Source organism: Epinephelus fuscoguttatus, linkage group LG15 (assembly GCF_011397635.1).
Source record: "Epinephelus fuscoguttatus linkage group LG15, E.fuscoguttatus.final_Chr_v1".
Lineage (NCBI taxonomy): Eukaryota > Metazoa > Chordata > Actinopteri > Perciformes > Serranidae > Epinephelus > Epinephelus fuscoguttatus.
In genome coordinates this window covers 33352221-33375713 of record NC_064766.1, presented here as the reverse complement: position 1 = coordinate 33375713, position 23493 = coordinate 33352221, and the positions used below count along the sequence as shown (strand labels likewise).

Sequence of the window (23493 nt, the reverse complement as noted above, 5' to 3'; positions counted from 1 at the left end):
TGTATTGAGTTCGCTGAGCGGATGTGACACTAAGGTAACATTAACGTCACATTTGATGCATTTCACCTTAATCAGTGATTGCTAGCTGAGATTCACAACGTATGTTAAGAACGTACGTGTATTATGGCTTTAAAATGGCTGATTAATAACAAAAATTAATGCAGTGTAAAGTTACCTGGCGATGTATCACGCATATTAGCCAAGTTTTGCTATAAAATATAACAACACACGGAAAATAAAATGGTGTTGTCAATTTGTTAAAGCCACATGCATTGATGCGTACGCATTGATACACACATTGATACATATGCTCACCCCTTACTGTAGTGAGTCTAAACTAGCCAGTCATAGGAACTTGATAGTATGATATTTCAATCAATCAATCAATCAATCAATTTTATTTATAAAGCCCAATATCACAAATCACAATTTGCCTCGCAGGGCTTTACAGCATACGACATCCCTCTGTCCTTAAGACCCTCACAGCGGATAAGGAAAAACTCCCCAAAAAAAACCCTTTAACGGGGAAAAAAAAACGGTAGAAACCTCAGGAAGAGCAACTGAGGAGGGATCCCTCTTCCAGGACGGACAGACGTGCAATAGATGTCGTACAGAACAGATCAACATGATAAATTAACAGTAATCCATATGACACAGAGAGAGAGAGAGCTTGTTGTAAGTGTGACTTGGCCTTCATATTTATGAAGGCCAAGTAATAAATATTGCTAATAAATTAATTATACTCTTACATTGCAGAGTCATACTTTGGACAGCTTTGTGCAGAGGGTTCAACTGGGCAAGAACAAATTTGCGGCCCATTTCTCTCATTTCATAGACTTTTATTATTTTCCCCTTTATATATTACTCTTGCCCTTAAATAAAGCTAAAGTCATTTAATGAAAACATGCAGTATTTCCTATCTGATTACTCGATCAATCGGCAGACTAATCGATAGAATACTCGATTACTGAAAGAGTTGATAACTGCAGCCCTAATAAAATACACAGTGAATGGACCTTTTTTTGTGCAGCAGATAAACTTCTGAGATGAACAGTGTTAGCTTATTGATGAAATCCTTGATTTTTCAATGATGGAGTGAGCCTGTCTCTTAGGAATTATATTCATATAATAATATGAATCTTTCACTTATTTTCAGTAAATTAGTATTGATCAGTAATTAAAGAACTACCACATTTTTGTGTTAAATTGCTGTTATTCTCTTTGGAGAATGCTGCTGCCATCAAGCCCACACGCATGGCTAATAAAACCCCAGAAGGTGTTTACAAGGATGCTCAATAAAAGTCAAATATAAATGTCTGAAGTGAGCAAATTAAATGATTAAAGTCCATGAGAATCACGTTCAGTTCCAAGCCACTGCTATTCAAACTAAATACAATACTGCAGTAATCTCGCCTTGCTGTGTGTAGCTCTCGACTGAATGCTTTGATTGACAACTTTTTAATTGTATTAAAACCTGTTGTTTATGAGAATGGGCAAAAAAACAACAGCAGACGAGAGCTGTGAACAAGTCAGCAGGCAGAGGACATTAAATCCCTTTAGCCTCCTAATTCACTTCATACGGTATGAATTCTGAGAATTCAAAGTCTTCACAGCATCAGTATGCCAAGAATATGATTTCCATTTTTATTCTTATGTTATAAAAGCAGCACACTTTCATCGGTAATCTATTCTCCCCAACTTTCTTCTTAAAACTTACTGGTATTGTTCGGTTTGGTTCAAACCAACAAGCAGGAATGCAAATTATTTATTATACACATTCATTTCTGTTGTCTTACATTTATTATGTATGCTCAGATTTATTTATTTTTTTGCGATAGTAGCATTTTTCAGTAGCTGCTGGGCCGGTGAATAAACTGTGGGAGCATAATATGATTTACATTGAAAAGCAATCCACTGTGTTGCTCTCACAACTACAAAGCCATCTGAGGGAGGAAACAGGATCATCTGTAACTTTCTCCTCTCTCAGTGGGACAAAAGTAATACAGAAAAACCTGGGTATGTTTGTGTGTGCGTGGTAATGCAAATCATTTTGAGATATCTGTTGTGATGTTTGTGAGTGAATTGCTGTTGAATATGGGTTTGTGAATCCTTGTCTATAGGGGTATCTAAGGATCTTTGAATACATGTACCCGTAAGGCTGGCACAAGTTTGTTTTTGCAGAGGAAAAACTACAAGTGAAGATGTGTTGAAACCTCCAAAATATATGTGCGTTGTGGGAAAGGTGATGCCACTAATGTGAGGCTTAAATCAATATTTTATTTATTGTTGAATATTTCATTTTGAAGCACACATCATGGTCAAAACTCAGCAGAAAAATAATGTTTGCATGGCTTCAAATGCTTAATACAACCTGTATGTATGTTCACCTCACCAGGACCTCCAGCTTCAATTATGAATGTGAATTATGAGCGCTGTCTGTTACTGACAAAGGTCGACGTTATTAGCACCGTAAAACCTCTCGGGGAGGAGGTGGGGTTGGAAGATGGGGTCAGCAAAGCCTGTGACTTAGACGTGGAGGCTCCTGTTAATTTCCTTGTTTTGCTGACCCGAGTAGCCAAAAAAAAAAAAATCTGTTATTGCAGGTTAGGCATGTGCTGTGTCTGGCTTTCTCATACTTTCATGACACCCTCCCCTAGTTTCAGCTGGGAGATGTGTTCCAGCAGCAAGTTTGCAACATTCCACAAGCTCTGTTTGCTTCTATATTCTAATAAACTCACAAAATGTCAAGTAAGGGAATATTAAGGGCTGTACCTGACTCAGATTTATGTCAGTTGAATTGGAGTTGGCTGTGCAATAAGAATTTTTGACTACTGGTTCCTTTTTTTCCTTTTAGAGTTTGAGAGTTTGATTGGGGTTTGGTGGGTTGTTTGGGGTGACAGCAAAGTTCACGTTGTATAGTAAGCAAGCCAAGTAAGCTCTCCAAGGGAATGTGGGCTAAGTCAGCCAAGATGAATTGGAAAAGTGAAATTTTTTTTTGCCAGCAGTAGATATCAAATAAAGGCCAGAGACTGTATCCTATTAAGTTTCTGTGAACTTTAAACTCACTACTTCCAAGCAGAAGGCAGGAAACAATGATATCTTGGAGCCTGACCAGGCAAATCCTCTCCTCGTCTGGGCAGCTTCCTCCATCTCACCCAGACTCACCATGGGTCTGGGTCTGCAGCTGCCTGTACTGGAGAGCCACAGATTTAACTAGTTTTTAAACGATTATATTTTTCTTGCCTTGTCTTTTTTTGTGCCCAGACCTTGTGGAAGCAGATCAGAAAATATTCATACAGTATGAATCCTTTTTATAGAAGTCAAATGTAACTTTTTCAGTCGACACCAGCACAAAATGTCTGCTGATTGAGACATCAGATCACAAAAGGCTCATGTGTATCATTTTGAAAAGCAAAGGTCGGTTCCCAGTTAGTTTGAAGGGCTCTTAGTCAAAGGCAGGTTATAGTTAAAGAAATCTTCATACTGAACACATTTTGATTTGTTTTTTTCTCAGAAAAGAATAGAAAAATGTGTGAACAGTCTGAATTTGCATGTTGATTTCCCTCATGAAGAGGACAGACAGGGATGAGTATCTTTCCCTCTCACTATATTTGAAGAACTAACAGTGGAGCCTCGTTCCTTTGTTTATTTAATCAACCTCCTTTGCTGGAGGAAACCCAAGTGAAAATGACACCAGTTTCAGAGAATTTGCAATTCCTCTGAGCTGAAAACAACCCCGGCCAGCAAAGCATGTCATTTTATCTCTCAGAGGGTGAGCGAGACACCCTCAAGAGCAAACGGGGCTCGGTTTTGTGTTTGCGTGGGCGTGCGTGCGTTTCAGTGAGCATGCCTCAGGAGGTGCGCCGCAAAAATAAAAAAAAAAAAACAACCTCAGCAGTACAGCAGTGGGGAAGGCAAATGAGCACTTTTTCCTTTTCTGTGCTGATAGAAGAGCCTCGATATGTTCCTGTTCATTCTCAGCAGGTGGAAGTGTACGTACTTATGCTGCTCTGAGCTTGTGTATGCACGCTTGCTTTTGTGTGTGTGTGTGTGTGTGTGTGTATAGCTGCATGTGTGTTTGCCTTAAGTTTCCCTGCAGTGCCTTATTGTTCCTCTGGTTATAAGAGAGGCATTGGAGGCTTGTTAGCTCTTTGAATATAAATGCTGACTTGGTTTGCCAATTATCAACAACATCGTGGTGCTTTAGCATACATACTGCCAAGCTACAAGACATATAGGAGACTTAAAAAGGCCTAGATGTATGTTTCCATCAGTGGCTTGTACATTTTATGTACTGTGTGGGAGTAGTGAACACTTCTGCCATGTTGGAGCCTCTACAACATGTGCATCTTTACCACCAAGCAATTTGCATTTTGAATTTTTTCCGGGGAATGCTGCATTCTTAAGACAGGGAGAAAGCGGTTCGTGTGTGTAATTGGTGTAATGCTTATTTAATGTCTCCCCTCTCCAGGACAGGTGCAGAGTCAGAGAGAGAGACTGGCAACAAGAGAACAAAGTACTCACAGAAAAGGTACTGCGCTCACACACACAAACAGAGACACACTCCTACGTGTAGAGACGCATTAATGAACATCCATATTTTTCCCTCTGGCTATAGTGTAATGTTCAATTTAATGGTCTAATGTTCCTTAATGACTGCTTTATGTGCACAGGCTTATTGTGCATCTATCAACCTGAAGCACATCTAATCAGACAATTAGCCCTCATCTTGGGCTAATTTCCATGTATGTATTCATCACCATAACTGCCGGTCTAATAGGAACACAAATGGATTGTCACTTGGACACACACACACACACACACACACACACACACACACACACACACATGCACACACACTCCTCTATCTATCTGTCTGTCCATCACTCTGTCTGGACAAAGGGATTTAAGCTTTGCATCAAACCGAAACAAACACAGCTGACTGCAGACCAACTGATGCCGTACAGTTAAAACCAGAAATGTGGACTTGAGCCACTGACTGTTTACATACAGGCTTGAAAAGGATTGTTTGAGTAAACTGACAAACAAGTCACCCAGTGTAAACATGCATCACAGAACATGTGATCAGCTGTTTGTTTTTCTGCCTGCAGTAAGATCTCATCTCTGACTTCTGCATTCCTGTTATTTTTCCTTCTGTTTCTCCTCTACATAACCATCTCCCTGTCCACTAAGTGATTCATGATTATTACTCACAGCTGTCATTTTTGTGCATTAATACCATGGAGAAAACCTCAAGGTCAACAGGCTAATCCCCCAAATTATAATAAATGTACACGAGCAGTCAAGCCAGACCAAAGGCTGTTAAGTTTGTGCTGGCACAAAATGTGGTTTTAATATCATTTGTCGCTCAGATGGGGTTTTATATTTGTCACTTTTGCACCAAAGTAAGAGAGAATATTTGCTTGCTAAAGCCCTTTTTGAGGACATCTTCTAATTTGTAATGATTGTGAAGGTTGAGTGTGATCTCAGTCCCATGCAAATCTGCGCAAATTACCTACCACATTTCACCATACACAGAGGTTGTGTGATAATAGTCCAATGCAAATCAGCATCTCTGTAATTATGGGTTGTATTTAGGTTTTCTGTTTTCTGTGCGCTTCGTTTCTGCCTCTTTCTTTCCCCTTGTTTTCAACACCATTTTTATACTACCCATTGTAAGTATTAGGCGTCTAGTAATGAAGGAGGCAAAGGCAATAGCATTTGTGTAGTGTCTAGGAAAAGGTATGTTCTCTGGAACTACTCTGAAAATTGCATGGATGGGGTAAATTTGACTCCAAAGACCACAGAAAATGTATCAAATATTGATGTCCAATAATCATTAAGATTTGGACATGTACAGAAAGTATGAATGAGGGATCCTGTTACTGTTCTACATCTGTTGCATAAGGCATGTGTCCCTGGATAAATCTTGGTTAGCTTTTCTTTGGAGAGATGAAGGTGGTGCAAGACCTTGAATTATAGGAGTCCATGTCTGCTGCTTCTGCCTCTCTTTTGGTCTAGAATTATGGAGGCTGTATTAGCAATTATCGATCAAAGTTTTGACAACATTTTTTGGGCAGGAGCCTCATCCCGCTACACAGCATGAAGACACGTTTGCAGAAAAAGCAAGCTCAAATCAGTCAGAAGAGTAAAATCTTGATAGATAACAGGATGGATAACATATGACAATGTGTGGCAGAATCGCTTGTGTTTCTGTAACTCACATTTAAAAAACAGGAGTTTTACACTGTACATCCCTGCAAGTGGTGCTTTGCTGTGTTTCTGTGTTGTGCAGAGTTACAAATGACTGTGCGCATCATACCCGGGGGATAATGTCAGTGAATTCCAGTAAAATACAAACTTTCCTTATCCCATTTTGAATGTGCTGCAGGAAATGCAGACATGTGTTTCTAAATCACATGAACTCCCCTGATAATACTAGTCCTGTGCAAATAGGTTTTTAGACCACCTCTTATCAGAACTGAGCAGTTGTCTTTGTTTGAGTTGCTGAGGTGCACACACACAGCTATTTGAAGTCACCTAAACCACCGGCCTCTTCCCCTTTGATATACATTTTCATACAGTATACATATATTTCACTGCACTTTAGTACACCTGGCAGTGTCATTAAGGCAACATCTGTATTTGGTTAGATTACTGTGCAATGCTTCTTGTAAAATGCACTGCAGCCTTAGCAATGATACATGCATTTCATCTGCACTCTCTGATTTGGGAATAGGCAACACTCTTCTGCTTAATTACGCATGGGTTAAACAGCTAGGGTGTCTTCATCACTTAATTAAATTTTCAGCCCTGGGATTTGACAAAATAGGTACACGACCTACTGTGCTTATTTACACACTGGACTGGTAAGATATTCGACACAGATTTCAATTTTGAAACAGTGATTATCAGGAGTGTCCTCAGGATACATCCCAAGCTCCAAAACAACATGTTCTCTGGATAATGAAAATAAGGCTTTTAGTTGAATAAACAAGATTATGATGAGGAGCTCTCAGTTTAGACTCCATGACCATTGCTTTTTACACAGTCATAACAGTAGTGGCATTGTTGTGTGCATATTAATTACTTAGACATAATTTAATTTATTGTATCACTCACTGTACGTAAGAAAGTATTGAGTCACATATATTTGTGGCGTGCTCTATCAAGATCAGTCTGACGTCGCAATTTCTCATTTCTACAAATTATGTCAACATCTTGATTTTTTTTTTGGTCATTTTTGGATTTTGATTGACGTTAGATAAACAAAGTCTCAGCTTCCAGAATATGAAACTCTTGTCGCCAAATTCAGATGATAATACAGTTTTGAACCTTGTAAAGGCATAAAGACAAGCTAGCAGCAAAAAGTTTTCAAAAGCACTCTGGTCCTACTCAGCGCCACTCTCTCTTCCTTCTGTGTCTACCTGAAATTATAAATGAAAGGCTAATAGTAACAATGCAGCGTTCAGGACAGTGGGTTTTCATCTGATTTGAAATAAAAAGAAAGAAAAAAACAAACTTTATTTTGATTTGCAGTATTATATTTGGTTGCATGGCTCTGTTCTGGGGCCCCTCTGCCTTTCCTCTGACCTAAGCAGAAAGCCTCTTCCATGCGTCTACGTTGAAAGCACAAGGTGGAGAGAGAGAGAGAGCAAACCTCTCTGCCCTCCTATGTGCCTACATGGAAAGCCTAACAGTGTGTTCACACCGGGCGCGAGTAAAATATTCGCCTCGCTCTACTCGCGCGAGTTTGACCGCTGGAATATTTGTTTTTACTCGCGTCATTCACGCGAGTAACAGTGTGTTCACACCGCTAGTAAATCAGACAAGTATGCCGGCCGGAAAGCAAGCTACATCGGTTGTACTAACTGGGGCTAATGCTAGTGCTAACTTTGGTGATAGAAACGTACAGCCGATAGTTGGAATCAATTTTCAAAACTTACCAGGCAGACCGACCTCCTCACTCACTTTCCTCCACGCCAGGTCTTTCTTGGTCTGAAGCTTATAATTTGGGGACGTAACGTCATAAAGCTCAGGGTGGCCACAAACAGCTATTATTAGCTTGTCCTCCATTTTCGGAGCAACGCGGGACAGTTGTTGACCATTGAGGTCCATCCAGATGTGGCAGAGAAGTGTGTGAAGGCTACTTGCGTTCTCCATAACCCAGACACCTGCAGTGAGGGCGAGCATCCCAGTCGCCGTCGGTGAAGTGGAGCCTGCATTGAATATTAGCACCAAAATAAATATCCATCTGTTTCCGGTGAGTTTTTTGCGTGTGAAAATCAATAAATATTCATTGTATCCGGCAAGTCACATGTCGCCTGAATGGATGTTGTTTACTACAGCGAGACAGTGGCAGTTTTTGGCATGTGAAAATCAATAAATGTTCACTGTATCTGGCAAGTCACATGTCGCCTGAATGAATGTTGTTTACTACAACGGCAGCAGCACGTCAGTGACGTCGGTGACGACAGGAAAATCTCAATGCTTATAGGCTGCCCCGACACAGCATCAAGCGAATATTTCGCTCGAGTTCAATATTTTGAACTTGCGCGAAGAGGCGAATGACGTGAATTTCGCGTGTTTGCTCCATTCGCGTCGTGCCATTCGCGTCATTCGCGCCGCCAGCACAGATTTGCGTCTATTCACGTCTTTACATTGACTTTGTATGTACTGTTATCGCCCAGTGTGAACACACACTAAGGCAGGGAGAGCAGCAGCAAAGACCCCCCGGGAACAAAACAGAACAGCACCAATGACAAACAGAAATGACACTGACAAGTCAGACGCAACATGAAGAGGAGGAGCTGGGGTGAAGGCAAGTTGCAAAGCGGCTTGCAGAGGAAGCAGCAACAGTAGGCAGGCCAGAGCAGTTTAAATAGGGTCTATCAGCTGACTCCCTTCCATCAATCAGCCGCTCCATCAGTTGATTGGACTGTTTGAGATCAGCTGTTGTTGCTGGGATCTGAGCCGAGCTTGACATCGTGTCCTGCCTGAACTAACGCTATGCTCAATTTTTGGTTTTCATAATATTTAAACCTCTTAAAACCCACTGCATCGCCATTGTTTCCAAACAGCTTAGCAATGCACATCAAAATGTTTTAGTATTTGTCAATATGGACATGTTAGACATCTTTTGCTCGGTTAGATTCTCCACAGTTCAATCACTCAGTTCACCTTTACGGAAATCATGAGCACCAAAGTATAATTCATTCAGATTTACCCCAATGGTAAACAAGAGAGACAACAGGCTCTGTTATGTGTCATTGCAGCAACCGTACTACACACCTTGAGGGCTTTTGTTCTTTTTTCAGAATCATGGCTTGGTGACAATCATTATGTAATGTAAAACTGATATCATTAGAAAGCCAAGAACCTCCTCTTTACAACAGTGTATAAAACTCAATGTCGTGACTCAAGTCACATTTGTTATGAAGAAGAGCAGTATATGAAACTCTTTTTCTGTACAGTTGGAATTTGATAGCTCTGCTTTATTTACTTTTATAGAAATTGTTCCGTTGCAACCAGCACAACAACTACTGTACATTTTGAATCATAAGGCGTGAGTCCATTACCTGGAGGTTTGAGCTGCCTTGACTGTCTAACATTGTAATGCTGTGTGTGTGCACGGCTCAGTTTTGCTTGAGGCTCAGAGATTTCTCGTGTCAGTGGTTTGATCTTAAATATATGAGGTTAACACCAAAGAGCACATCCTAGTGTAGCGGTGTGTCTGCAAATATATTCATAGATTTGTTTTCCACGGAGGAGAACTGAGAATTAAATGAGCGGGGAAAGCTGATAGGGGATATAATGTCTTCATTGTCTTAATGGAAAAGTTTGAGAGTGTCAGTTGTAGCATAGAGAGAGAGAGAGTGAAATGGAGAAGGACAGGAAGCAAAACAGAGAAAGTGAAATGGTGACTGCCGATGCTTTTGCACTGATGTTTTTTATGCAAACCTTAGCACTGATTAAACAGTTTATTACTCCAACAGTCATTAAACATGATAAGACGAGCCATTTGCAGCATCAGCCATGATCTGGAATCTACTTAGCTAGTGAACATCACGCGGTCGAGCATGCAGAAAGAAATTTCTCTCTGCATGAGCTAGTTTGTTCTGACTGAGGTGTTATGATTGAGCTTAGCTTGTGGTTATTAGCAGAATGAAAGTCTCTGTGTCAATGTACAGTAGTTATTGAAACAGGTGCAAGGGATGAGGAGACAAGTGAATGGATGGGGCGAATGAGAGCATAATAAGGAGAAAACAAGAAAAACTCAAACAGAGAAACATTGAGAAGTGAGTGAGGACCGAGAAAGGCAACGAGAGAAGCAGCATAAACAGAGTGGAGACAGGAGGTGAGAGTGACAGCAGTGGAAGCCTTTGATCTCAGGTTTCTAATCAATGGGGATTATGGTCCGTGTGCCTGTGTCAGTCCTGATTATGGCTGCAGCACCAGGAGACAGTGGTGCATCCAGAGGAGTACAAACGGCTCCTTATTCTAAAGAGAGGTCTTCTGCACAACCCTGTCTAGATGCATCTTATCAGACATCTGAACTGGTTGACAGGACTCAGGAATTCAACATGCAGATGGATTTAGCATTTAGAAAACAGTGTGAATAAAACCCAGCGTGTAAATCTTCGTCACGCCCAAATATAGTCTGCGGAGACTGAACTGTCACACGTAGTAAACCAAAGTGCTACATTGTGACTGTAATATGCCAGCAGTGTGGGAGTGCGTCTCCACTGTAGGGAGTAAACACTGTGGATACACGACGCAGGAAATCATATGAAACACAACGTAACAGAAGACTATAAACTGCAAGCGCAAGGACAGACAGACCCTGGAGAACCACTCTAAAATCTTTGAAAGTGAATTCTTTCAACTTCCACTGACAGCAAATGGATTTCAGCGTGTACATCCAGGGAGTTAAGATGTCAGGATTTTGACGTTTGGCGTGACAGCTTTTGGAATATGACGGATTATGCATCCTGTCCTCGCTGTCTCTCTCCCGCTCTTTTAATGTCTCCAACACTGCTCTTTTGTTTTTGTTCGTCTACCTGATTGTTTCTCTTTTTGTAGCTTTTTTGTTAAAAACAAAACATTTTTCTCTCTTGATTTTCAGTATAATGGTACCTGTATCATTTATTGTTTGTGCTCCATTGTGTTGTAGCACCATTGTTGATTGAATGTGATTTTAATCTCTGTTCATCTATTCTATTTTGTACATTCTCCTTGTGCTGTATAAAGAGAAAAAAACTTTAACTATAATATATATTCACAATACTCAGGTAGGCTGTGGTGTTTAAACCATGCTCAGTTGGTACTAAGGGGCCCTAAGTGTGCCAAGAAAATCTCCCCCACACCATTACACCAGCAGCAGCCTGAAGCGTTGATACAAGGCAGGATGGATCCATGCTTTCATGTTGTTTACACCAAATTCTGACCCTACCATCCGAATGTGGCAGCAGAAATCCAGACTCGTCAGACCAGGCAACATTTCTCCAATCTTCTATTGTCCAGTTTTGGTGAGCCTGTGTGAACTGTAGCCTCAGTTTCCTGTTGTTAGCTGACAGGAGTGGCACCTGGTGTGGTCTTCTGCTGCTGTAGCCCATCTGCTTCAAGGTTGGACAACGTGTTGTTGGTTCAGAGATGGTCTTCTGCACACCTTGGTTGTAACCAGTGGTTATTTGAGTTACTGTTGCCTTTCTATCATCTTGAACCAGTCTGGCCATTCTCCTCTGACCTCTGGCATCAACAAGGCATTTTCACAGAGAACTGCCGCTCACTGGATATTTTCTGTATTTTATTTTGAGACCATCCTCTGTAAACCTTAGAGATGTTTGTGCATGAAAATCCCAGTAGATCAGCAGTTTCTGAAATACTCAGACCAGCCCGTCTGGCAACAACAACCATGCCACGTTCAAAGTCACTTAAATCACCTTTCTTCCCCGTTCTGATGCTCGGTTTGAATTTCAGCAGGTTGTCTTGACCATGTCTACAGTAACCAGATAGTGTATCAAGACACAAAATATCACAAAGGACAAAATGTGGATCAAAAGTAAGTTGAGTGAGTGATATTGATTTTAAGCTTTAGGGCTCCTGGAAAATACCGACATGAAAAGATTTAGGTTATATAGTGAGTTTTGATATTGTTATGTGTACATTTTTAGCCCTGGGTGATACGTCTGAACTAAAAGCGAACCAGGAGGCCCCTCCTGGCAAAATGTGTCCAGTCAGACATTTGTAAGGTCTTAGGAGCAAAGTTGTTCAGCACCATCTATGTTGTCAAAGGTTTGAGAATCTTGGTGAAAATACAGCTTAAACTTTTCTTGGAAATGTGCAAGTACTTTGCAATCATAGTGCTGCCTGGAGTGGAATTCCACTATCCAAAGTTTCCCAACATTAACAAATAATCTAGTGATTTTACAGAAGAATTTATTACCAATAACCCAAACCATGCAATGAGTTTTTTCACAAGTTTAATTCCAAAGAAATACCTCATTAATGCTTAGAAACAAGAACCATCCATTACACGATACATTCATTTATTTATAGATGTTCCCTTACTGCTCAGATTTTATTCTATTTCTACTTTTGCTCAGTTAAGACAGTGCTGCTGAAACCAGTCACAGCAGTCTGTCACTGTGACAGGCTGTGTGCTAATGAACTGGACCTTTGTGTCTCCTCCTCACCAGGCTATTCCTGGAAGTGATAGCACCACAATCTGATGTCCTGGTACAGAGATGTAGCCAAGATAACCCGTTCAATCTGACCTTACCTTCCTCTGTACTGGAAGCTTTGTCAATTTGACCCTGTCTTAGTGCGATCAATAATTAATGTCTTAACAGCCTGACCCCGCCTCTAAAAAACCTGAACTTTGCCTTTAAATTATGATGCTGATGCCTCTGTGGGTTTCTCTGCTGTGATTATGTTCAGGTATCTAACAGTATTATACTTTTTAAATAAACATTTTAGTGATACATGGTTCATTGTAAGTAGTCTTCCAACATAAAAATGCCTGATAGCTCCCTTAATGCTACAAGAGGCAGCTTAATAACCATAAAGCTTTACAAGCTCTGCTTTCTTTCTTTATTTCTTAATCTTTTCCTTTCTCTTATGAGTTAGAAAATTTTACTGTGAGGCACACGGTAGTCAGAACAACAAAGAGCAGAAGCAGACCAGTACACTGCAGTTGAAGAAATCTCACTCCAACAAGTAAGTTTTTAAAGAGTTTGGCTTGATCTCATCAGACAGGTTGTTCAAAGAGTCTGGCGGGGCTCTGATGGAGAAAGCTTGATAATCCGTAGTTGTCTGTCTAGACTGTGAAATGACCAAAACAGCGCTGCCTCAGGATCTCAAGCTGCGCCTGGGCTCATAACGGCTTAAAAGCTCAGATGCATCTAGGCGCTAGTCTAAGACGTGTCTTAAAGGTAATGAATACAATTTCTAGAATAGTCCTCCTTTGCACTGTTTGTGTCAGTAAAGTCAGGTAAGGGCTAGTCTTCTATAAGAGAAAGCTTTTTGACAAAATCAGGTTAAATCCACCTTGAAAGATCGATGAATTCTTGATTTTTATGATGGTTAGTGGAAATGTAGCAAATCCACAAGCTTCTTTAAACAAGAAAGAAACCTTACCCATAGATTTGTACCTGATGATAACCACCCTCTTAAAATGATTGTCAAGGGACTTGAACAAATCAGATTGTTTGTGTTACGTTTCATGGCTGAAACTCTTTAGTTCCCCCCAGTGATTAAAGTCTAACCAATCTCTCTTCAGCTTGATCAGTAATGAAAGGCTCTCCAATCTGTCCTAACAGTTTGTAGCTTAATCAATAATAACAGTCTTACGAGTCCAATTGTAGTTTGATCAATAATTTATGTTTTACTGGTGTGACTCAACCCAACTTCAGTCAATAATGGAGGTCCAAACAATCTTATACTCTGGGACAAACTGAGTATTAAAAAAAGAAAAACATTTTTGGTAGTTTCAGGAAAGAGCGGCTTATTTTCTTGTGACAAAATAACATGTAGATTTTACTGATCACATTTAAGGCTCTTCATGGTCTCTCTCCCAGTTTTATCTCCAACCTCTTAGTAACATACACACCAGGACGTACCTAAAGGTCCTCGGGCAGAGGTCTTTTGTCTGTTTTTGAGGCCTGGCTGAAAACTAAAGGGGAGACAGCATTTGCCGTCAGGGCCCCGGGGCTCTGGAACAGTCTGCATGAGGAAATCAGGTCAGCTGAGTCAATGATCTCTGTTAAGTCCTTTCTTAAAACATACTTTTATCAAGAGCCTCTCCTGATTTTACTAGAGTTTTAAGTTCATGTAGACTATCTTATATCTGTCTTATATCTGTTTTATTTAATGACACGGAAAGCACTTTGTAACTCTGCTTTGAAAAGCACTTTTTAAATGAAGCTTATTATTATCATATTATTATAATTGCCATGTTGTAATGTTTTTGGAAACTTGACATGCCTCTGAAAAATGATCCTGTTTATCAGCCCTACTCTCAACCGTGTGGCAAATTGTGCATTATTAAAATGCTTGCCAGGTTCAGCTCATAAATTTTCTCTTTACCCACCGCCATTATCTTGTGAGTGCCGGGTCCATACTGCGCTTGTGCATGCAACAGAGATGAGAAGGGAGCGGGATGGCTCACTTCTTAGCTACTTCCGTCATCAACTGCAAAAAACCATCATGTGAGTGAGTTGCTAGATTTACTAGCCAGCCATGGAATTTACTCGCCACGTGTATTTGGGCAATCTTTATCTTATTGTCTTATTGAGCCCTGCTGGGGACATTTACCTGATGCAGTTTGTGTTGATTTATACATTTACTGGCAGTCCATCTTAAATTTGTCTCCATTGGTACAGATATTTGTAGGGCTGCCTCCGACTAAGAATTTTCCTAGTCGACCAATAGTAGTCATTTAGAGCCATTAGTCAACTAGTCACTTGCATGTTTAAGATATTAATTGAATTATTATATTATCCTGCAACTAAGCAACCAATGATATCTTGCCGTCAAATGACCTTTCTAGTCAACTGACATTTGGTCGACTATTAGGAGGCAGTCCTAAATATTTCAAGAGCTTATTATCATAAACAGCTAAAGGCCGTTCATCAAATAGATAAACCAACATCAGATATTCCACAGAGTGCAAAAAAAATAAAAAACAATTATCATGATTCTGGAAAATAAATAAAAACAGGGATATCTGGTTTTGCAAAGGAACACCTCCATTTGTTTCTGTTTGGTATAAAGTAGATATTGAATTTTTACAGATGATAGTAAAATAAATAAATAAATAAAAACATCTTGATTGAAGTCATTTTTTAACTTGTTTACTTTCCACTGAAGGAGCACATTTCCCCTTTTTTTAACGAATTAACTAACAAAAAGAAAGCAATAGTCACTGATAAGCCTGTTTTAGCATGTGTAAAGCATGACTATTACTTGTCATTAGGTTATTCATGTTTCTCCAATTCAAAGAGAAGACGACATTAAAAAGCAGGGACAATGTCACCACAAACACATGCCGATACCCGTAATAATGCCTGTCAATAAGACATAATGCCATGCAGGCTTTAAAATAACCACCTTTTGTGGTTATCTGCCATTGAGCTGTTTATTTGGTAATTGAATACAGTCCCCACTGAGCGCCGGGAGCACTTCTTCTTCTCTCGCTGTCGTGGCATTGAGCAGACAGCAGCAACAGAGGAACGTGTCAATCCTTTTGATCCTCCGTAGTTGCTTTATCGTCTCCGCACAGCTTATGGTATTGGATTGTTGCTGCGTTTTGTGTGTCATTTCAACCCACCTTCAAGTCGCAGAAGAGAGAGAAAAACAGATAGCACAGGTGGGAGGAAGCAGACTTTTTTTCACCTATTTACTGTATATGAAAGGTACAGGAGAATGCATTTCTGTCATTTGTGTCCCACAAGGAACAGAAGCCTTTGAAAGGGGAAGATGAAAGGAGAGAAATGGCTTGCTAAAAAGGAAGGGGGGGGCAACAGACAACAACAGCTCAGTGAAGTGACAGACAGGAGTTTTTTGAAGTTTTTAGTCCATTTTTTTGTTTTAGGTCATGCCTGAGAAAAAAGATAGGGGAAGAGAATTAAGTGAAAGCAAGGGAGGCGGAGTGCATGTCAAACTCAGGCACTGACAAGATGTTTGATGTGTGTTATACAGGCACCACATTTAGGAGAGACAAATTGGAAAATAGTAATGTTTTCATAAAACCTTGTACATGTGTTTTGCGTGGACTGTCCTGAGCCAGAAAATGACAGAGTAGGTTGTCTGTAAAAGCAGCTTTTAATGAACCACATCTACATTTCATGTAGGTAGTTACTTCCAGTAGCTGTAGTAATTATGACAGGTGCAAAAGAGGGAGTGAAGTAGTGAAGTGGAGGTGAAGTAGTATGAAGAGCGACAAAGTCCATATAGGGAGGAGGTCAGCGTGGATGGATGGGTCAAACAGACATTGGACTTTTACCCATAAAACGACTGAAACCAAAAGTCAGTGTTGAGGTATTTTAAGTTAAAGTAACATAATGTGATGAGGCTCAACCATTAATCTTTTCTTGATTTCTTGATGGTTCCTGAACCTAACCACACCAGCACAGGTGCTAATGTAGAAAACACTCCCGTGGGTCATATTAGAGGGTAGGAACAAACATCATATGGTCATATGGGTCAGCCCAGTCACCAGAAGAAAATATTGGCATTGTGAATTTCTGCAAATCATTGATGTTTTACATTTGTACGTTTCATACAAAGCATATCAACCTCCTACTATGTGAGCAGATTTGGTCACCAGGAGGGGATGGTGGATGGCATGACACCTAGGCAATATGGCTGCCAAGTTGCAGACCACTGGTTGAGACCAACAAACAACATTAGTTTTTTAGAGACTCTTAGCCATGTTTCCACCGGTGTTTGTGTCATTGAACTTGGGTGTTTTTTATTGAAACATTGAGTGGGCAACATTGAGTTTTTTTACTGACCCATCCCTGCTTTTCCAGTGGCCTTTGTGTCATCAAACATTGGTGTTTTAAGCCAAAACATGATGTTTTACAAACCAAAACCAAGTGTGTTTTCTGCCTAAACCTAACCAACACCTTCACCACAGTGTTGTTGAGAAACGTTAAATTTCAGCATACCCGCTACAAATTCATTCATGCGTTTTCCCTGCTTATCCTGTCAGGGGTCGCGGGAGGGCTGGAGCCTATCCCAGCTAACACTAGGGGAGAGGCGGGGTACACCCTGGACAGGTCACCAGACTATAACATTGCTGACACATAGAGACAGACAACCGTTCATGCTCACATTCACACCTACGGGCAATTTCGAGTCACCAGTCAGCCTAACCTGCATGTCTTTGGACTGTGGGAGGAAGTTGGAGTACCTGGAGAAAACCCACGCTGACACAGGGAGAACATGCAAACTCCACACAGAACGGCTCCCACACCCCGGGTTCAAACCAGGAACCCTCTTGCTGTGAGATCACAATGCTAACCACTGCCGTGCCGTCTATCCGCTATAGAATAATGAACAAATGTAATATCTCCACAGTTTGCGTACAATATGAACATCTTTTCATGTGATTAGCTTGTATGGGTCGGAGGACTTGTTTTTGTGCCAAATGCACGAAACAGAAATACTAAAAATAAGACAAAAAGTGTTTTTGTACATTCTGCATTGGTTGTTATTGATTGAATTCCAAGCCTAAAATCCAAAGCGACTTGTGATTTAGTTTGCAAGCACTTTCTACCTTTATTTATTTTATTTTTATTTTTTCTCTGTCCATTCTGAAATGACCAGCAGGCAGCTCTGAAATGGAAAATGAGTTTGCTAAAAGCCATGTATTGTGGCAGGACAGAATAGAAGAGCAGTGGGTATTCAGCTGCTGCAGACAGTGAGAGAGAAAAAAATCCATTCAATTCCTCCTGACTCATAGCCGGATGAACTCAAAAGGATGTAAGCATTTACCTTCACTCTCTAAATTTTTCACTGTCCTCTCACGCTCTTTCATCCGTCCTTTCCCTCGCTCGCTCTCTCTATCTCACCTACTCTCCCATTTATTCTCTCCCACTTTTGACTCTGTGCTCTCCTCTTTTACTGTCTGTCTGTCTGAATGCTTCCTTTGTTCTGTCTCTTTTAATCTCCTTTGTTTTAAATGTGTAATGAGACCAATAATCTTTCCGCTGAGGCCAAATCAGAGATGAAAGAAAGACCACACAAGTCAAGTCCAAGACATGTCTGAGTCAAGGGCGAAAATGTGAGTCCTCTCCTTAGACCAGACGTGAGCTAGGATGTAGCTAATATCTGTTCCATTGTTTTTTCTTTGATGAGTTGTGAGTGTTACCTACAACATAAACTTTATTAATGCAGTCAGTTGGATTTAATCATGCAGGATCACTAGATCAACAGGAGTGTTCTTCTCTTTTATGGAGCAGTGCACAGACCGTAAAGTACAATCTGGCACCGTACAGCTTGCACACAAAAGCTGGTGACACTGACTACACAGTACAATTGAAAATTACAGTAAATTACAAACCTTCTATAATTGGTTGCACTTGTCATCTTGCACATCTTTCACAAACTGAGGCAGCAGAGGATAGATGTGTAAGATGCTCATCTCATACTTTCACAGGACAAGATGAGGAAGAGAGAGATCACACTGCATATTTCAGTTGTTCCTCTATACTTAGGTCTCGATCCCAATACAATGCCCCTACCACTTATCCCCGCTCCTCTGTTTTGCCTAGGGGTAGGATAGAGGGTAGGGTGAAGTGTTCGGGCTATGTTAACAAACACCAGCTTCCCGGGTGAAGGTCGATAATTGTTGGACCCATCCACCACCACTCCCACCTGCCCTACTTGAACTTTTGGCCCCCTTAACTTTACCTTGTTGTATGGCCGTGTTTCCCCCTGACGCCGTCAGGCGCTGTAAAACACTGTAAGACACTGACAGTGCCTGGCTGCACATCATGCTAACGTGAAAGGACCGCTTTTTTCATTGGTGTCTGATGGGGAAGTCACTGTCCAAGCGCCAGTATTAGACAATTTGGGAATGCAACCAGGTTGGAAGTGTTGTCCCATTTCATAGGGGAAGATTTAAACCACTACCCCTTGTAACTCTGTTCTGACCTGTTCTGAGTGGGCCTTACTGTAGGCTACTTCTTGCATTGCGTATTGCATGGTTCTTGCATAGCTTGTTGTGCTGCTCTGTTGATTGAACTGATTAAGTAAAAGCATAATGTTGACAGAATTTGAAAACCAAGATTGACTGTTGTGGTTCTTAATTGCATAGTCTGAGGTAATGGCCATGTATCGGCTGATATAGCTCATAGGCAATTGGCATTGGCAGCAGAAAAATAATATAAAAAAAAAGTGATCTGGGCTCTAGTGCTTTTGAAAGTTTCTGCAGGACAATAGAGTTCTGTAGCACAGAGCTATATTGACCTGAGGCTACACAGAAAATACATGTTAGCAGCATAATTCATTGCTGTTTTTGGTCTCTTGAGGGCGTGTATTGATAAATAGCTGTCGTGATGAGTAATCAAGTAATTCAATATATCAACTGTATCAATTACCCAATCTTCTTCTTTTTTTTTTTTTTAATTTAATTTTTGTACTGCACATTGCATGTGATTTTAAGAAAGCTTTGTTTAAACAATTGCTATGAACTATCATTACAACTGGATTATTGTAAAGTATCAGCAGAACCTGCAGTAGTAATAGTAGTGTTGGTGTCAACATTAGATATATTATTAATGCCTTACAACAGATAAAAATCACTTATAAACAGAACTGCTTCACTTAAGTTTGCTATGAACAGTTACTAAGAAAGATATTAAATATAGCGAATCAGATATGAGCTAATAAATATTATTATTATTATTATTTTATTTTACTTTATTTCCAATGCTGTCTCTAACTGGGAATTAGTTATTAATGAATTAGTAATTAATGAGTTATTAATTCAGTCCTTGAATTATAAAAAAAAAAAAAAGAGAGAAATCCAGGGATCTCCAGGAGCAACAGATACGAGAATTGCTTTCAGGAGATTGAATACTGTCGTGCACTTCTTCACTGCATGTTATCTCAGTGCCTCCTGTGAACATTTGTTTACATCTTCCTTGATAAATCGGTCTCAGTGTGTAGCATGGAGCCGGCCGTCATCAGTGGCCTGAGGTTGTAATATTTGCTGTGGAATAGAATCCATTTCATGGTCCCATCTTTGCTCTGAAACAGCCCTGAGAAAGAGGAAAAGACTCGTGCAGCCCTCCGGTTTGCGAGAGCAGCCAATGAACAGAGCCCAATGGTCCTGAAAGACAAGGCAATTTGGCCAGAGTGATGGGAATAATGAGAAAAGCATCGTAATGTTGCCAGAGTCCAATTTACAAGGTGGAGAGGGAAAGAGAGACAGGGAGAGCTAAAAGGGAAGCATGGATGGAGAAGGAATAAAAGAGCGGTAGAGAGAGAGAGTGAGCGATCACCCACGCAAGAAGGCCTGGTATTGGTTTTGTGTTCATGTTGAGGTGGCTGCACATTAACCTGTGCAAATGGAGGTTATGGCTTTACTTCCACAGGGCGAGCAAGGAGGGGACAACAAGGGCCGCTGCCAGAAAAAGAGAGAAAGAGAAGCAGTGAACATAGCGGAGAGAAAATTCAGTCTTTCCATCTCTACAGTATGTGGCTCTCGGGTTGAGAATCAGCCACAGAGATGTGATTATACAGCACATCTCTGGAAGAACAGATTTACCATGCAGAGTTTAAAAATGACTTTTAGGGATAAAGAGAATCCTCAGAGAAAGAAAGACAGAAAATGAAAACCCTGTCAGAGAGATAAAAGGAGATGGCAAAAATGACAAGTAGAGATAATGAAAAATGAGAGCGGCAAATAAGAGAAGACAGACCAGCTGAGAGCGAAGGTCATTTTCTGAAAGAGGTGAATGAAATCACGGATAAGAGAAACTGTGAGTACGGGGGGGGGGAAGAGAAGAAGAAGTCCATTTGGCCACTTGGCTCTCTCCTGACTCCACATTATGTCACAGCAGCGTGACACTGCGCAGCAGACTTCAGCAGATGGATGTTTACTGTCCCCCTGGTACCAGTTCAGGCCTGAGACGGACATCCAACCTGCAGCATCTTAAACCAGCAGCAGCGCTCAATGCCTTCTTCCGCACTGACTGCTCATGATCACAGTGTCTCTCTGAGCGACTGTGTGCATCAGCAGCTGGAGAGGCGCTGGAGATTACCATCGTGGCTGGATTACAGAAGGCGATTGCTTCATTAAACGTTTCCACTGTCCTCTTCTCAACTTGTAAAGGGATAGTTACAGTGAGCTGCTCCCAAGGCTGACTTATCTGTTCTCACCGAGCCCCCCGAGGGCCGCAGAGAGGAAAGAGACCACATACACAGATTGAGACATATGTCTACGGGGCAGACAGCAAGCACTTAGTCGGGAGGCAACAGTCTAAAAAGCCCTGTGGCCATGGAAAGAGAGCTACACACACACATACACACTGAGAGGTAATGAAGCTTTCCAGCGCATATCCCTTCAATAATCCAACAGGGATGTTAATCTCCTGTGGGTCCCTTACTGCTAAAACACACAGATACACACACCTACACACACATTTATTCAGCGAGAGACTGTGATCAGTGAGCAGTGTGTGGGAGGGGAGGCGTGCGGTGGCTGCTTCTTGTTTCATGATGCAGCTGGTTGGATGAGAGAGGCTCACTCTTTCACTTTCAGCACTCCTTTCTGTGTCTCTTGAACCCTCTCATCAGTTGTCCTGTTTTGTTCATTATTAAACCCCTCTAACCATTTTACCTGTTTTTTTTTTCTTTAGTAGTTTATTTTGACCGTACTTAATAGTTTACATTGGATATTGTCTGTATACGGATGTGGTAATGTCCATATATGTATACACTATGTATACATGTACACTGTATATATGCAGATAACAACAGCACTTCCAAAGCTGCTCTGCGAGGTGTAAATGAAATAAGTGTTCTGAGAGAAAGCCCACAGGTACGGAAAAAAGTCTTGACCCATCATGACTTCTGCTGTCCACTCGGCTTCACTGAAGAGCTGCGAGCACAATGCACTCCCACAAGTCATGGCTCCTCTCACTCATCCATGGTGAGGGAATCATTATGGATGAGCGAGGGAGTAGCGCTCACAGCATCTGTTAATACCCTTGTGGTAATAACAAGCTGTCATATTTTTGTTGCTCCCTACGAAGGAGTCATGAAAGACAGTCTTCACACCTTCAGTGAAAAGTAAGAGCAAGCCATGCAGCACAATGAAGCCTTGTTTAACACTAGAGTGGTCCATTTTTGGCCCTCCAGAACCACAGAACATTTTATGTACGACTTAACCACATATTTCTTAGAAAACATAAATGTGAGCATGATCTTTGCATGCAGCGTGCTTTCACTTCCCTGTGATAAAGGATCTCCAAAGCAGCAACATACTTATGTGCTACAATTACCAATATGTATAGAAAACATTACAGATTACATTATAGCAAAACCTGATACAACTTATTTCTTTGTGCCTAGAGCTGTAGTTTATTTTGAGTTGATTCCACAAACTACAAATTAGTGTTGTCAAATATATCCATTTATTTATATTGATTCTGAATATTTTAAACAGTGTCAGTACTCCTTTGCTGAAATATTGACACACCAGTACCAGCTGCATTTTTTCCCTCTTTATGTTAATGTTTACCAAAGTCACTATGCTTTTCCGTGCATCTGACCAAGAAAAAGCCGGTGATGTTGAGTCGTTTGATGAAAATTTCAACTTGTATTCCCTCAATGTCAACTGTGGTATCAAAAAATAGTATCAAATATTACTAGTTTTCAAGATATTTTAAGGTATTGAAGTTAGAAATTCCAGTATCGTGATAACACTACCGTAAATACTAGCTAGAGTGCTAAATGTGTTTTTATTCATGGCTGAAAATAGTCCCCAAAAAGACTGAGAAACACGGGATTTACTCCTGTTTACACAGTAGCTGAAGCTGTTAAAAAAGGTTCTAAATTAAGTAAAAATGATGAAAAGGATGTATTTTTTGACCAACTGTTGGATTTACAACAGTAGTAGAAACTAAAAAGCCACAGACAACTTCAACTGGATTAAACCATGATGATGTAATACATCTTTAGTCTTCAGATCTTTCATCAATGCAGTCACCTTTGATTGGATTAAACCATGGTGATGTAATACACCTGTAGTCTAAAATCTCTTTAAGGGTGCTTTCAGGCCTAGAGTTGTCTTGCTTTGGTCTGAATCAGGGACTAATTTTGTTACAAAGTTGTATAATTGCCAGGAGTTGGTTCATGTTCTCACGGAAGCATTTACAAGTGGACCAGATCAAATGCGAAAAAGCTGCTCTTTATTGGTCAGAATTTCCATGCAGGAAAAATCCAGAGAATGAACACAACATTGAAGAAGAGTACACT

General features: G+C 40.6%; 1 protein-coding gene across 7 annotated transcripts in view; it reads left to right on the top strand.

The window, feature by feature from the left end:
• tnr (tenascin R (restrictin, janusin)) overlaps positions 1-23493 on the top strand; it is a 269429-nt gene that overhangs the window by 116880 nt on the left and 129056 nt on the right. For 6 of the 7 annotated variants that reach the window (XM_049597846.1, XM_049597849.1, XM_049597852.1 and 3 more), the window contains exon 3: positions 4472-4531. In XM_049597846.1, the coding sequence (XP_049453803.1) occupies positions 4472-4531 (60 nt within the window). The remainder of the gene's footprint in view (positions 1-4471; positions 4532-23493) is intronic. The other variant, XM_049597850.1, reaches the window with a different exon arrangement.